The sequence below is a fragment of the Melitaea cinxia genome, chromosome 2 (assembly GCF_905220565.1).
Source record: "Melitaea cinxia chromosome 2, ilMelCinx1.1, whole genome shotgun sequence".
Taxonomy (NCBI): Eukaryota; Metazoa; Arthropoda; class Insecta; order Lepidoptera; family Nymphalidae; genus Melitaea; species Melitaea cinxia.
Genome location: NC_059395.1, coordinates 18,592,505 through 18,609,086, shown reverse-complemented (window position 1 = coordinate 18,609,086; position 16,582 = coordinate 18,592,505). Strand labels below are relative to the sequence as shown.

The 16,582-nt window shown below is 30.2% G+C and overlaps 1 protein-coding gene across 1 annotated transcript; it reads right to left on the bottom strand.

Annotated features, from left to right (window-relative positions):
* Positions 1-10,173: 10,173 nt before the first annotated feature.
* On the bottom strand, positions 10,174-16,271 carry LOC123666258 (uridine-cytidine kinase). The gene is made up of 6 exons (XM_045600433.1): positions 16,077-16,271; positions 13,496-13,755; positions 12,815-12,954; positions 12,280-12,377; positions 11,573-11,621; positions 10,174-10,854 (listed from the first exon to the last, which is right to left on the bottom strand). The coding sequence occupies exons 1-6, from the start codon at positions 16,266-16,268 to the stop codon at positions 10,709-10,711; spliced, it is 885 nt and encodes a 294-aa protein (XP_045456389.1). The 5' UTR covers positions 16,269-16,271; the 3' UTR covers positions 10,174-10,708.
* Positions 16,272-16,582: the final 311 nt, after the last annotated feature.

Below are 16,582 nucleotides of genomic sequence, written 5' to 3'. Positions count from 1 at the left end.
ATTGCTTATACGCCCCTCTGTCCTGAAGCCTGCGATATATTTATGTAGGTTAATAATTAAGATAATTATTTACAACTATGGTTTTTTTTTATGCTACGTACAGCAAGTTAGTAAGTAGTCAAGTTAGTAGTAGCAAGCTACATTGGTTAAATGATAACACCAATGAACATGTCACAAGGGCTTCCTTACTTAGGCTCCAAATCCCAAAACACAGATCGACAGCTATGTTCCTGCTTTCCTGCTGTTTATTTGTATTTCTTGGTGTTATTATACGAGTGTACACGGTGGTCACTGAAAATCAGTGTTGGGGCAATGAAACTGAGTGGGATTTTTATTTTTGTGTATTATAATATAATGTAATGCTTTGTAATTTAGCATTTATTATTGTATTTTATCTTATGTAAGCGGTGTTTGTTAACAATATTTTTTTAAAGGCTCGTAGCAGCGATTGAGAATTTTACTAGCTGTTATAGTACTTTATACAAATAAAAATATAAACGTATTTCATGTCAAAACTGCTTAGATCATTTTGAAAATTTTGTTAAGTATAAAATTACATTAAATTTCGAAGAGGAACATAGGCTATAAGTGTTATAAGTGTTTTGCAATGTAAAAGTGGAAGGTATAAAATGTTCGTTTGTAAAAAGTCAAGAATATACGATTTTTGGAGTTATCTTGGTATTAAAATATTATAATAAAATATCAGTCCTCCCATGACCATGGTTGCTGTAAAATATCCGAAACGACGGGCATCGAAAAAACTTAATAAACCACGATAAAATCCAAAAAAGTTGTTTTATTATAATGAGTGATATTCGCATAAAAATTAGGAAACAATATAATTAAATATTTTACGTAGTCGTACTTAGTTTCAAGTATCAGTCAATAACCCAAAAATAAGTTAACTAATTACAGGGACTTATTGATAATTAATTTATTTTAAATAATAGTTTTATTCATTACAAATTATAATAACATTTCAGACAACACATTTATTACTTCAAACTAGTTCAAACAATAAATATAAGAAAGAGGAAAAAAAAGAACAAAAATAAAATACATTTAATGATAATCTTTGTACATTTTGTGTTTACTAATTAACAAGCTATTACTACGGAAAGGATGCGGCGTTTTAAATATAGCGTTTAACATACAAAACAATTATATTGTGTTTATAACATTATTGATTAAATAAATATACAATTTTAAATAATTACGTAGACGGCATCTTAGTTACATATCCTACACTTATATAGGTACCTAGTTAGATATAACTTTCAGAAATATACCTACCTAATATTTTTTCAACTACATCAAGTGAGATTTATAACAATCTAACTTTTAAGTACATTTTAGACACATTTAAAATATACTAATTTGCCCTATTTTATCGTGGCTCAGTCATATTGGATTTCGAAGGACATATAATCAAAATGAAATCCCTAGGCGCGTTTGAATTTTTTTAAATTTCGAATGTAGCGTATCGAAATGAGCGTCGTAGGTATCTATTTAAAAACAAATCTTTGGCATAAGAATTAGGCGTCATAAGCTGCGTTAGCGATTGAATGATATTCGATTTTTTTTTATATATTATTAGTAACAATACACAGATTTTTATAATATAACTTATGACATTATTACCAAGTACGTATTTTGTACGAAAATAATAATTGACTGAATTATATTTTCAAAACTTAAAGCCCCGTTCCTATATGCATGAAACGTTTCGTTTTGGTTACGAACTGCACAATTTCGAACTTCGTACACAAGTCTGACAATGAGTGTTCGATGTTTTTTTTTTTAATAGGAACTGGGTTTAATTAATCTCGTTATCAGTAATTGATGATTGGTCTTATAAAAGATATTTTTTTTAAGTACCTACTGTTTAGTTAACTTTAAATATAATAGTACCTAGCTCTTCAAACTGCTTGAGATTAAAATAAAAGTGCCTGTGGATTTTGTTTTTTGTATAACAATAACAGAAAAAAATAAACACACTGACACTTTTAAATGAATATTTTAAAGAATTTTCTAAATCGAACAAAATATAATTTTTTAAATTATTTTTATTCAAATATTTTAAGCAATCGCAAACAAATCAAGTAGTCCACAAATTTACTATTTTATATTATAATAAATTACATAAATATAACACAAAACTATTGATCGGTATCTTCAAATACGTCACTTAATTAATTAATATAACAACCAAATTTAACAGCCTCCAATTGCTTTGCTCCAATACTTTCATATTTTTGGTTAGCGTTTCCAATAAATACGATTTAAATACAAATTAATCATCTGACTAGTCATTATCAGTCACGGTTAATTTGTATGAAATTTTAAAATTGTTTCAATGTAATTATAATTAGCAACAATGAATAAGTTCTTTGATCAATCTTCTTAATTATGATTATTGTATCGTATAATATTATAGACTAGAAGATGTGTTCGTCAAGCTTCTTTTAAATAAATTTCATAAGTGCAGAGTATTAAACATTTACAACTTGCTGCTAGGTACTTCCTAGTTAAATCTTATATGCTACTAATTTTACAGATTCAAAAGATGCTCCAAAACAGCATCTTCGATGCTTTTCTTCAAAAGACGTTACGAGTTATAGAACTTAAAAAAGCCTCGAACGCTTTTAGAATTGCCAGCCGTTATATGTAGTATCGTACTGTTTGTTCTCTTGTTTGTATATATTTGAAATTACATATTTTTGTATAATATTGAAGAATTTAACAGAACCAAAAAATACTTATTTATATAAATCCTACAATTTGAAACATATTCACTTAATTTTTCAACTACGAGTGTGAAAGAAATTCAATCTACTTATATAAAAATAAGTAACAAATATGTTTAAGCGTTGTAAGCAAACACGTTTCTTGCATAAAACAATAACTTTTTGAAATCTAATAAATTTTTCTTATTTTCTTTAAAAAAAAAAACAGTGTTTTGTATGTCACGTTGGCAACCCTATACTTTGCAATTCACAATATTTAACGCAGCGTATATAATAAAAAAAGCTCACGTAAATTAACAATTCTCAAACATATAAGAATACACTGTCTATGATTATAAGTAAGTGTTTCTTAATTAATATACACACAATATCAACTAAAGAATTCTTAAATATCAATAAAGATAAAAAAATATAATTTAATTCACTCTGTAGTAAGAATATTAGTAGGTATGTGATCATTGATATAATTATGTTTCATATAATCATATTATTCTTGTGTAACCTACTAGTGACAATCTAATAAGAGATATAATCTATATGTAAAATAACATGTATTCATTCGTAAATTATCAGAATTTCAATCTTCTATACGTACAGTAATACCTTGATTTACGCGAATTCGGGATTGTGCGATATTTGGTTGAGTTTTCGTTGTTATGTGTCGAATCTGAATTCGACTAATGCGATTAACGGTCCCACATATCGCTTATGTTCTAAGTACTACTGTATATGTTAAAACGAGGGAAATTTAAAATGCTTTATATACTATTATAAATTACATATCTATCAATCTAATCTCGAATATCATTAATTGTAATTGCCACACTCATATGAAAAAAGAATAAAAAATAAATGTTTGTGTAATAACAATCTAGTTCTGTTTAGCCTACAAAAAGCAAGCATAAATACACATAGGTACCAACAATGATTAACTTGGTTCATTTTAATGGGTGCCTAATTATGATCTATTACTGAAAGTCTTAACATAAGATAATATTATATAGACCGGTTATTAACATCTTTATATTTTATAAATCGACTTAAGTTCGGTTCCTATATTCGCAAAATAATTCGTTTTGCTCTTGTTGTAATAATCTGACATGATATGACATAATCACAACAACATCTATCTCATCGAAATTGGTAGATTACTGAAACAATTCGTTTTGTCGCACATTACTTTCAGTTTTTTTTATGCTTATTTGAAAAGATAAAAAAATATACTAACTTTTTGTAGGCGGATTTTACAATAAAATATATGAATATAATTAATTTTTAAACATTCAAAAATGTCAGTATTAGATAATACTATACATCACATGTGTGTAGGTATCTTTAATTTATAATAAGTAGTAAAATCACATTTCAAATTTAAACTGACTAGTTACTAGACGAAATTGGTTTCATAATTATAATTGAATCCAGAAAATCTATATATACCTACTAAGCATTTTAAATAAAAGTTCTTTTTTATCTTATTAAGTATTTAATGTAATTTAAAATAACTATATGAAGATATTATAATAAAGATTATATTTTAAGTTCTATAAAACTTCCATAACGAGAATTTCGGGGAAATGGCGATGGCTTCTTCAAATCTTACGATCGATATTTATTTAAAAATGTAATTACTGTTAATTTGTGGCGCTTGATCAAAACATGATTGCTACACTTTAAACAAATTTAATTTAACAGAGAAGCCAACTGTTCTAGTGTTGTAGCATTGTATAGCAATATTTAGTAAGAATTATTATAGAATAGGTAATAAATAATTCTAAGAAATCCTGCCCTAATATTAAGCGCCTTTTACATTGGTACATAGCAAGACTTCGGGCCCGAGGGAGAATATTGTCAAAAAAAAGCCTTAGTGTTTCGAGTGTGCTGAGTAGAGTGAAACTAAACAATCACTCATTTTAGAACGATTACTTTAGGCACAAACGTTCCAAATTTTGCAACCCTTTAACAAAACATTATAAAAAGAAATATTTTAGACTTGTTTTTATTTATATCAAAATTTTTTCTATCACTAATTGACCAATCAAAAATAAATAAATTACCGATTATTAAAACACAATACGATTTTAGTTATAATCGAAAACAATATTACAAAGTAAACAAACCAGTCTCTTCACTCACTTTGCCTTCATTGATTTCACTCTAACGAATAATAATTTAGTGAGGGCGTCCGGCCTTACCCGTCCTTTGAGGGCTGCTTGGCACTGACGTAGTCGGCAACTGTAGCGGCGGCTTCTCTGTAGGACTCTTCTTCAGATACTCCGATATATGTTGGACGATTAAATCGATGGCAACTGGAAAATAGAAATAAATTTTTATTGAAATAAGCCAATGCACTTTTCGAAGGATATAGAGAACATTGAGTTGGCACAACTATGAGTAGAGTGGTTCATAGCACGAAAGCGACAGGTTCAAATCCTGATAAAATGAGAATACGCCAACGAAAAAATAACAACTATTATTATAGAGCAACTTTTAAATTTACGCCATACGATTGTTTTTATAGTACAGGAGGTAATTTCACAAAATGGTCACGTACATTTTTGTTTTTTGTACAAAGTTAACCAAATGCTTTTTACGAAGAATTAGAACAAGTTTATAATAAAAATCTAATCTAAATTTTTCAAAAATAATTTTAAGTTATTTACTATTTTAAAATAGCGAATTTACTCTCAATTGTTTTACTAGTTTATATAAATTACCTGCTTTATTATGACATTCAGTTATTTTGTAACAACTAAACTACTTTTTATAACACGTAGTTCATGTTTTAGTATAGGTTAAAAAAATAATAAAATGGTCATCGTTTGCAAAACACTTTATTATTATATATTGTTAGCTTAAATTGGCTTATTATAGTTGTATCTTAGTCTAAAATATTACAACATGCAAATTAGTTTGAAGACACAATCGTGCAGATTTGTGCAAGATATTACACTCGACTTTATTTGAATGACCATCTCCATGTACTTTTAGTATTACAGAATGTTTAAACACGTGCTTTATGCAAGAAAGATTTCATTACAACAATGTGTCATTACTTGTATTTGGTTAATGAAATGAATTAAAATCATCTATCTTAAAAAGTTTGAAACAATTTATTCGAGTGCATTGAAAATACATTTTAAGTAAAACAAAACTAAATAATTAAATTTGTACATATATAATAAACAATAATATTCATCAATTTAATGATTTATGATTTTGGCTAGCAGTGTCACTAAATTTATTATGTCAAAAGAATGTCACATTAGTCTTAAGTTACGCATAATTGAAAATACTTTTGAGTTTAGTACATTATAAGTCTTAAAATTATTTTTATAAGTAGAAACAAAGGGAATAACATACTTTTTGTCCTTAATTTTTTTTATTACATTACAGTTTATTTTGAATAAATTTAGGAAATTAGTTGTAAAAATATTCATATGTATAATATGTAATTTGTTTATATTCGTAAAGCTTATTAATAAAGTTAATAGTAATCTAAATTACACTTTAGCTTAGAACTATACATTTACTTAGTTTTTACATAGTTTTACTTTTTTTTTATTACATTTTATCACATATATTTATCGGAATTCGGATGGAGATCTCATTGATTTGGCTAATAGTTTTTTTTTAATCGGCAATACTATGGGTTATTATATTTATATAAATACAGAATTATACAATAAAAATGGAAAACAGTACACATATCATTAGATAATTTATAATTAATATTATGTTAGAGGACGTTAAGTATACACTGTAAACAGTCTTGTGGTTGTAGTTTAATGCCTTAATAAGAAATGCAATATATAAATAACATAAAACAAAAATAAATTTTTTTTTGTGGAATATCAAGTTAGTCAAATCTTCTTGGATTGACGTCAAAAAAAAAAAACAGATTAGAGAAAAAAATTGAAGCTTATTAGACAGTTTAATAATACTTATTTTGAGTTTGGTCGTAATTTAAAATAACTCTTTTTCAAACATTAGAACAACACTCCCAGACTTTGTGCTATCCTTTGAGAGATATATAAATGCATTTAAACAATTCAAGCGAATCATTTCTTAAAAAAATTATAATATTTTAAGATTTATAAATTCACATATTATTCATAAGGGATCGTCAATAAAATACGTTAGCGATAAGGTGGAGTGGTGGGCTTTGTTTAGCGTGATGAGATATGACAATGGGGAGACCCATTGTCATATCTGGGAGGGTTTAAGGAAACATCACGTTCGCACTTCGTTATTTTTTCATTTCATTCATATATATTAATTAGTTCTCGAATTTTCCTATGACTACAAAATTTAATTTCTAGTAGAGACAGCTAGCCTTCCAGCTTTAGTGACGTAATATTTGTTAGGGGTGTCGCTGAAAGTGTGACAGCATGACAAAGGAGAAGAGAGGTGTCAAAAACGGTTAAATTCCGTGTGACGTATTTTATAGACCTCTCATTATACTTAAAAAAAGTTCAATTTCTGTAAAATCATTTTTCTAGCAAGAAATAATATTAATAAGGATAAGTTTTATCATTGAAATACGAACTATTCCATTATCAATTATACTGAACACCTTTTTCTTACTCTAAGCATTGTTTCAGCCTTATAATTACTTTTATGTCATCCTAACGACTATAAGTAATACATTGTGAAATAAACTCCGAACATTGAGAGAACATAAAATAATGGAAATTTCAGTTATGAAATACAATAATTGTATATGATATTTAAAGTGTTTTTAGTACATTTTGATTAAGTATTTGTGTGTGAAGTTTTGATAATTAATTTTCGTCGTTATAATAGCGTTCAACAGGGGCGGCTCTAGCCCATTTAGCCGGAGCAATTTATTCCGTGGCACACCGTCGAAAAAATGTAAGCCGAAAACGTGCTTAGTGTCTCAAAAAATGTAATTATTCTTTAAACAAAAATCTATCGGCTGTTTTTTTTTTTAATATTTATAAATTGATTCTTTGCGTCCTTGCCACTCTCCCCCTAACACTCGGCGTTCCGGTGGAGTGCCTATAAGTAAACTGCCCCTGCACTAAAGGTAAGCCGCCCTTGGCATTCAGAGTAACTTTGTGTTGAAACGTTTGTGCAAAATCATACCGATTATAACAATTGATAGATATGTAAGTAGCAAATATTTACATAAAAAGCTTAAATTTTTATAACTGGACATCAAGACTCTTTACAACATATTAGACATAAATACTCGTAAATAAAAAAATCATAACGAAAAAATTAAATGCGTCCTTATTGATAGGAATATTGAATGTTAATTTGTATAGTGCTAAAGTTTATACCAATATTTTTTATGATAACAACACTTAATCACAAAATTTAACAGATTATATAAAATGGGGCAATCTGCAATGGTGTTCAAATATTACGAAAAAAATAAAATAATATAGTTCTCTTAATAAGGATAAAAAACAAAGTTGACTATGAGTCAATTTTAATATGAATGTTTTAATGAGAATAAACTGTTTTTACATATTTAGTAATATTATAATACCTACCCTCCCCCGAACAATAACAAAGTTAAGTAAACATATATAAAAGCACATTATACTTCTATTCCATAATTCGTAACACTTGAACACCTCCTTACATTTTTGTCACAGCTTGAGTCAGACCATTCAGGTGCGTCAAATAATATGTACAGTGTGTTTTTTTTTAATTTTTTAAAAACTATTTAAGTCCTAGTACATATGTGCTATAATAATCATTTTTTAGCTTTGTTATTGTGTGCGTGTCAAATAATACAATCGATTGGGGATTTCATCTAAAAAATGCATTTTTATTAATAATTAATATAAATAACCTGTTTTTGTTGTCTGTTTTAAAAATTCAAAATAACACAAAATCTTCATAAATATAGCTAATATTATTTTTTATCTAGTTATACAAAGAATATTGCTATCGATACATATATTTGGCGTATTCTTTTGAAATAAGAAAACGTGCTTCTCGCACGACGACTATCGCGTCAATGTCACATTCAAATTAAAGTTTCATTATTATAATGACACACACATGTAATATATACACACGCACGTTCTTTACTAGTATAAAACACTTTCTTTCCATTTTCAAACAATTTAATCCTTAATGTTTATCAGTCCGATTATAATAACTCATTTATTTATTTATTTTTAATCCGATTAGATTATAAACTCGCTGCGCCTTGTAAAAACGAAGAAAAAACGAAAAATCATAACTAAAAAGTTTGTACAGTAATACCCCGCTTTACGCGAGGGATGTGTACGGCAAAAAAATTGCGTTAAGCGGAATTCGTGACGTTAATTCCAAGAACACTTTCACCTTCTCTGTGAACTTTCTTCACCATCATATGTCTAGGATCTCATACAAAGCTTTTGCTTTTGTGCATATCTACCTACCTACCTATTCATATTATAATCTTCGATCCAGAGTGACAGTAACTTCTCCATTCTTTCTAGTACAAAGGATTTCGAACGAGAAAGTTTAATTGCACTTATAGGTGTTGAACTTTCGCTGGAAGCTTTAATTTTTTCTCGATTTTTAAAAATCGTTCTCACAGTCGATTTTGGAGTCCAAAATCTATGCCAACAATTGTTGCTTTGCTTCCGTTTTCCATCCTTCTTAATAATTTCATCTTCAATTCGAAACTCACGCTTTACCATCTTTTTTTATAGGTGCATTTTTAACGTAGCGTTAAATAATGTATGGATCCTCAACAAACATTAACACATTATACAACATTACACGACTGCCAGCCGAGATAAAGGAAGAAACGAAACAAACGAGAGAATTTCCATAGAACATAGTCGTAGGACGGGGAATAACCAATTCTTCAATTAAATCTCAATTGATATCCGGAGAAAGCGGGGATTCTCGCGACCAAAAGGAAGTCTCCAAATCAATTTTAAACTCGCGTTATAATGAAACCGAGCATAACGGGGTCGCGTAAAGCTAGGTATTACTGTATATGTATAGTGTTATGATACCTTATTATATTAAATAACTATAATATAGTAAGGCAACGGTATTAGTATACATTTAATATTTTTTACAGGTTTTACAAGGAATCAAATGGATCAATCATTTCATACAAAAAAAAAATTATGATAATGTTACATTATTACACATTGTTTTCATTAAGTAATAATAAAGTATATTTTATTTATTATTTATTTATTTATTAAAGTATAATTCAATAAGTATAAGTAACTTCAATTATATTCAAAATATAGTAATATTATAAGTGAAAAAGTCACTGGTCAATGGTCGTAAGAGAATAATATACGTTATATTCTTTTTTTAAATTATTAAGCTAACGAATATCAAATTTGGCAGTTCATAAAAAAACAGGGTTGCCATGTATAAAGTATTTCAATTGCATTATGATATAAAATTCTAATTATAGAGTTAAAGATATTGCAGTTTTTTAAAGATATTATTATGCTTTATTTTTCCCTTAAAAATTATTTTTAAAACAAACTTAATTATTACTAGGTATATTTGGGGTACAACTAAAATATTTTTTTTTTTATTTTACAAATCTACCTGAATGATCACTCAAGCAACGATCAAAGCGAAGACTTAGAAAGAATACCTTAACAATGTATATAACATATATATATACAATAGTTTTAAAGAAATTGAAACAATATATAAAATACCTTCATACTCAAGTAATGTCGACGGCTAAGATAGCAAACCTGTACGTGGTTATTTTATTTTTTAACAGGATACACAATAAAAATGATTAATGTCAAATATTCAGGCATATCTAACTACAGTTGTTTTGCGGCATTTTTTTTTCATTTTTCATTAAATATATTAAATAATTTCCCAACATAAATACTGGTTTTTGCCGTTTAAAATTTTCTGTCTAATACATTAAAAAAAAAAAAAAAAAGAAAAATGTAAGAGGTTTGCGTCTTCTACCGTCGATATGTGAAACGTTATCAAAGCTATCGACTCAATGTGTCCTCCGAACTGCCGGACAACCTCCTCCCGCTACCTTCGTCCACCTCCAAGTGACCGTTACACCCGTTTACTTCCGGACGCTTCTTATACATTATATCCCATATATGATGCACGATAAGGTCTATAGCCACTGCAACAACGGAAAATCGACTTTAATTTAAATAAACATAAAGTCGAAATTATATTAGCAGCTACATAAGAGCATAGCCGCTGCAAGAAGGGGTTTGGTTTTAGAACGACGACGCGCTTATTGCAGTGGCTATGACCTTTAATTAAACTTACCTTGTTTATTTGTCTGTACACGTTTTGTGTCATATCACTTTTCATGGGCGTAATATCAGTGACAGATAAAAATAATAATAAAAAAACAGTCATAGGCGATGACAATGACAGATAATATATTTAAAAAAAAACAATGACTAGACATAAATAATAATAATAATAAATAAATATCATATAACATACACACACGGTTGTCTGTTCCTATGGTAAGCAACCTAATGCTTGTGTTACACGGTAATAGCCGACTGTTATAACTATACTATTTTCTGATAAATATACATAGAAATGATACATTTTTACGGATTCAAAGTTCTTATCTTGCTTCAATTTTATATGAAAAAAAAAATTACTTAACGTATAGCGTGTTTATTTTAGGAAGTGTTAGGAAAGTATAAGAAACCAAAAATATACTTTTTTTTGAAAAATTACTTTATTATGTTGATTAAAATCAGTTAGTAATAGATTAAAATGCAAAGGAAATGAATTATGTATGTTATTTTGTAATATGAACCCATTTATTGTTTTTACGGCTAAAATATGAATGGATGAAATTCTTGAGAACTTACCAAAATTGTCTGCACCGCGAGGAATGATGACATCAGCGAATTTCTTCGTCTGTGGAAACGAGAAAATAATATGAAAAAATATTGATAAAAATATTCAACCAAGCTAATTAAGTTATTGGAAAATCAAATGCTATCCTGAAACTAGAGCTTGACTGTTTCTCCTCTTACAGTGCTGTTTCAATTCACCCTTAATGTGTTAACTTGTACAATGCTTAAAATTTTTGAGATAATACCGATACATATATATACTACTAGCTAACCCGGCGAACTTCGTATCGCCTAACACAAACTTTATCGTATGGTATTAAAGTTCAAATTGACTTTTAAGTATTATCACAAATCTTTTGTATGGGAGTATAGAAAAGTGTTGTTTTTAGACTTTTTCAGGAAATTTAAATTTTTTTTTAGAATTTTTCTCTCCGTAAGAACCATCCTCGTACTTCAAGAAATATTTTAAAAAAAGAATTAGCGAAATCGGTCCAACCGTTCTCGAGTTTTGCGCTTAGCAACACATTCAGCGACTCATTTTTATATTATAGATTATACAATCTAATAAACAAAGTATTAATAAAACTTATACAAGGAAAAAGCCTTTTAAACACGTTCTCAGTTAAAAACTGTAAAATAATATCTCGTTAACTATAAAGTCGTGCTAAGGATAGTCTGCAAGTGTGAATCGTGCTTGAACTTTTATAAAAGGTACTCACCGGCAGACAAAACTCTTCGAACGCAGGTTTGACGAAATTCATGTATTGGTTGAGCACTTGTTCCAGGTCACGACCGCGCTCCATGATGTCACGGGGAACTGGAATACACAATGTTAAATTTTATCGAAAAGTTAAATGTTCTATTTATAAATTTGGTCGATGGTGCAACAGCCTCACGGTCATCAGTTCGATGGCGTCATTGCCTGTTGCGCTATCGATTGCAGGTTCGATCTACGCTTATGGTAAAAATATTTAAAGGATATACAGATGCTGCAATTATGGACTTATTTATTTATTATAACTATGACTTATGGATTATGCTGGACATTTGAAGAAAGTTAATAGGATACCTATCTTTTCCAAAACTTAATATTTTTCTATCTGCTAATTATAATTAAAAAGAAACAATTATTAGTAAGTTAATCGTTTAAGTTGAATAATACCACACTACTCACAAAATTGTATTGATTATTCAGACACAATCATAACAACACACAGGTAAAATTTTCACCTTAGTTTCCATCTCATCCCTTACCTCGTCTAGCCAGCCTGGTATCGGAATCTGTGTCAACAAACAGTTTCATGTGGAACAGGTCCCTCACTTCCGGGAAATAGAACACCAGGATGCCCTCTATGAGAACCACATCCGCCGGGTAAATAGTGTGTGAGCGATGACTGTTGAAAGAAGAGGCTTGCGTGAACGCATTGTCCTATGGAAAAAAAACTCATAAAACATGGACATATCTAAACTAAATTCTCATAGATCTCATAGTCTCTCATTACATAGTATGAGACTTTGGTCTGCATTTGTCCATGTCTTTATGAGGTTTATGAGATTTTTTTCCATAGGATGCTTCCATCGTCAAATTAGTTTTGGTAATGAAATCCCAGCTAGAAAAGGCAGCCTTTGATAACAGTGCATATGCATTCTTTTAAGAGAAAAACTAAGGTTTCTGCTCAGATACGATTGGCATTACATTCGAAAAAATTGTCAGGTTTGAATTGTCCTTCATAACGCAAGGCGAATGTAAGTTCAAACTACAAAAGTTAATAATTTTAGAACATTGATGACATAATGGGTTTAAATTAATTAATACATGGTCTGTTTTAATTTCTTAATTTTAGCTTCAGTGTTTAATAAGGATCAAAGAAGACGAATCAATAGAATGATGCTTATGGATAAAATTATTAATATATAAAAGTGCAGAAGATCTACCTAATAGAGTTTGAAATGTAGTCATATTCAGGTACTTCAACTTTCTTTCCAGCTAGGATATCTTTAAGCGTTGATAGGAGTTTTTTATCATCAAATGCATCTGGATGATCGAAGTTAAATTGTCCGCGTTCGGCCCTCAGCCTCTCTGACGGCTTCAGGGTGCGGTAGAACGAGTCCTGGCTGATGCATACCACTCGTCTCTCTGTCTGTTCCTTCTGCTGTTGTCCCAGTTTTTCCATTATTCTTTGGCATACTGTCGACTAGATATAAAAATAGTTTCTCATTAACTGCTTTAAGTATACACGACTACTATCAAATTAATAGATGAATACAAAAGAAAAACGACTTCGACAAGTAATATAGCGTAGGTAAGAGCAAAAATTGTCAAGTAAAAACGCATTAAAAGAGACCAGTCCGGCATACGTGAAGTCCGCATCTATACAGATGGTACCAAAATGGGGTCTGGCACTGGTGCCGGAGTGTACTCACAAGACCTTAATATCAAATTATCACTAACGCTGAGCCAACACAGCTCCATCTTCCAATGCGAGTGTGTTGCGATAACCCACGCAGCCACCGCCGTCCTGTCAAAAGGCATTAGGGATTGCAACATCCGGATTCTGTTGGACAGCATCGCTGTACTTAAAGCACTAGGGAGCAATTTGATCAACTCTAGTCTTATATATGAATATCACCAAACCCTGGAAGTATTGGCCTCACATAATGAGGTAATCCTCCAGTGGATAAAAGGACATAGCGAATCACACGGAAACGATGCCGCCGATGAACTAGCAAGACGGGTTTAATACAAAGGTCACTGGCCCAACCATCTTAATGCCGCTAGCATTTGGACAATTGCGCTCGTGGGTAAGGCAATGTATACCTGCAATTCACAATGCCCTTTGGGCAAACCAAACCGGCTGTAGACAGTCCACAATGATACTCACGGAAGTATCACCGCATCTATCGTGCCGACTGCTCAGTCTAAACCGTCTGGACATCAGAATAGTTGTTGGTACGATTACCGGCCACATGGCACTCAATCACCAACTATTTATTATGACTGCAACGGACAGTCGTCTTTGTAGGGGATGTCTGGCTGCTGAAGAAACAGTCACCCACCTGATCCTGGAATGCGAGGGAGTGGCACCACGCCGGGCAACCATCCTTAGGGAAATAAGGACGCTCCGAGAAGCCTGTGAACCCCCCCAGGAAGCTTCTGAGCTTCTGGAAGGAGCTGGGCTGGCTGAACTAGTCAGCCCTATTTTCACGAATAACGGACCATCTTTGAGTCTAAATGTGGAAAACTGAACCCACAACACTAACTAACTAAGTTTCCTAGAGGTGGTTCGTAACTATGGTGAAAATGGATCCTGAAGTTTAAAGAGCTTTTATCAGCTCGTTTGCAAAATGATATAATGCATTTTCAGCTGAACTGGAATTATTTAGAATTTTAGAGTAAGAAAAATCTTTGTAGTCCTTATGTTTGGTTTACTAGTGTATATGAATACTTATTCTTTATTGAATTAGTTTTTTCATACTCCCAATGTTCTATAGAATTACAAAAAGAAATATTATTCTATTTTTAAATTGAAATGCAACATCTTACATAAAGGATTTTTAAAATTATCAAAATGGTTACAACAAAGAAAAAGAAACATGTAAATAACAAATTAGGAAAAATGGTAGTATATTTAAAAACTAGCTTCTCCTGCATATTTGTCCACATGGAATAGTTACTAGAAGAAAATCCCCCAAGTTTGAAACATTCATCATTGATGCTCCGCTCCTACTGATCTTATATATATATATCATCACGCTATAGCCTTCCTTGACCTATAGCTATAGCCTATAGCCTTCCAAAGAATTTTTCATATCGGATCAGTAGTTCCAGAGATTAGCATGTTCAAACAAATACACAAAGTCTTCAGCTTTATAATATTAGTATAGATTCTTCAATTTTACAATTTTGGAGTTTTATTTATCCTGTATACTTGGAATTAGCAATTAGCTCTTATCCTATATAGATAACAAGTTAAAATGAACAAGTTGTAAAACTAATAAGTGCTTCCAAGTAAATAATCATGCTACCCACTTAAGTACTTCTGCATATTTTGAGCCACTCCATGTAACTAGAATTATGAGTTAAGTTATGCTTATTTGAAATTTAAGATTGATGTATACTTTAGAAGAAAAATTTCAAAGAACTTGTAAAATAATAACAATATACCGAAAACAGTCTAAGGAATGTAAACTTTGATCTTTGCAGTGATCTTTGAGAAAGAATGAAATTATGGTACGATGATGACAGTAATGAAAACGTTTTCTGAAAACTTAATATAGTTCACAATATAAATAAGAACGGAAGTTGATTTTGCTCACAATTGTATTGTATAGGTAAATTGATAGGTTATATACATTCTTCGAAACATAACTCCATCATCAAAATATTAAACGTGAAATTGATCGTTGAGCAATTTTATAGAATAAACCTATACCATTTTGCAGTACTAAGTTGCGTAATAGCGAAGTTGAGGAGCATTCAACGTAAAAATCAATAAAATTGCGTATGATCACTAACCTTGCCACTAGCCGTACCACCCGCGACTCCGATCAGGAAAGGAGTTTTACTCTCAAATCCATTGATATTAGCATGTTCTGCTGGTTTCTCACTCATTTTATGTGTGTGAATGTTATTTCTAGATATTCTTACACTTAATTTACCACAATTCACTATAGCACGACCCTTTTGAAGGATTTGTGACAGTGACATTTTTTTAGTGTTGCTGCCTGCTGACTTCAATGTTAAATAATAAAAATCAAATGTAAGAACAGACTTCACTAACAATAAGCTCAATCAATCAAAGGACCGACTTTAAAGTTTTTAAGAAATGTGCATAATCACATATTCCCAGTACATTCATTTTTTATTATTTAGCGCACATGCACGAGTCCTTACCCGATTTTATTTAATGAACTTTTAAAAAAAATTGGTCGGTAGCCACTGACTACAATATTTAAGACACGATCTATGTAACTGTATTATAACTTATAAAAAATGTACTCTTTTAAGTGCTTTAGTTTCGA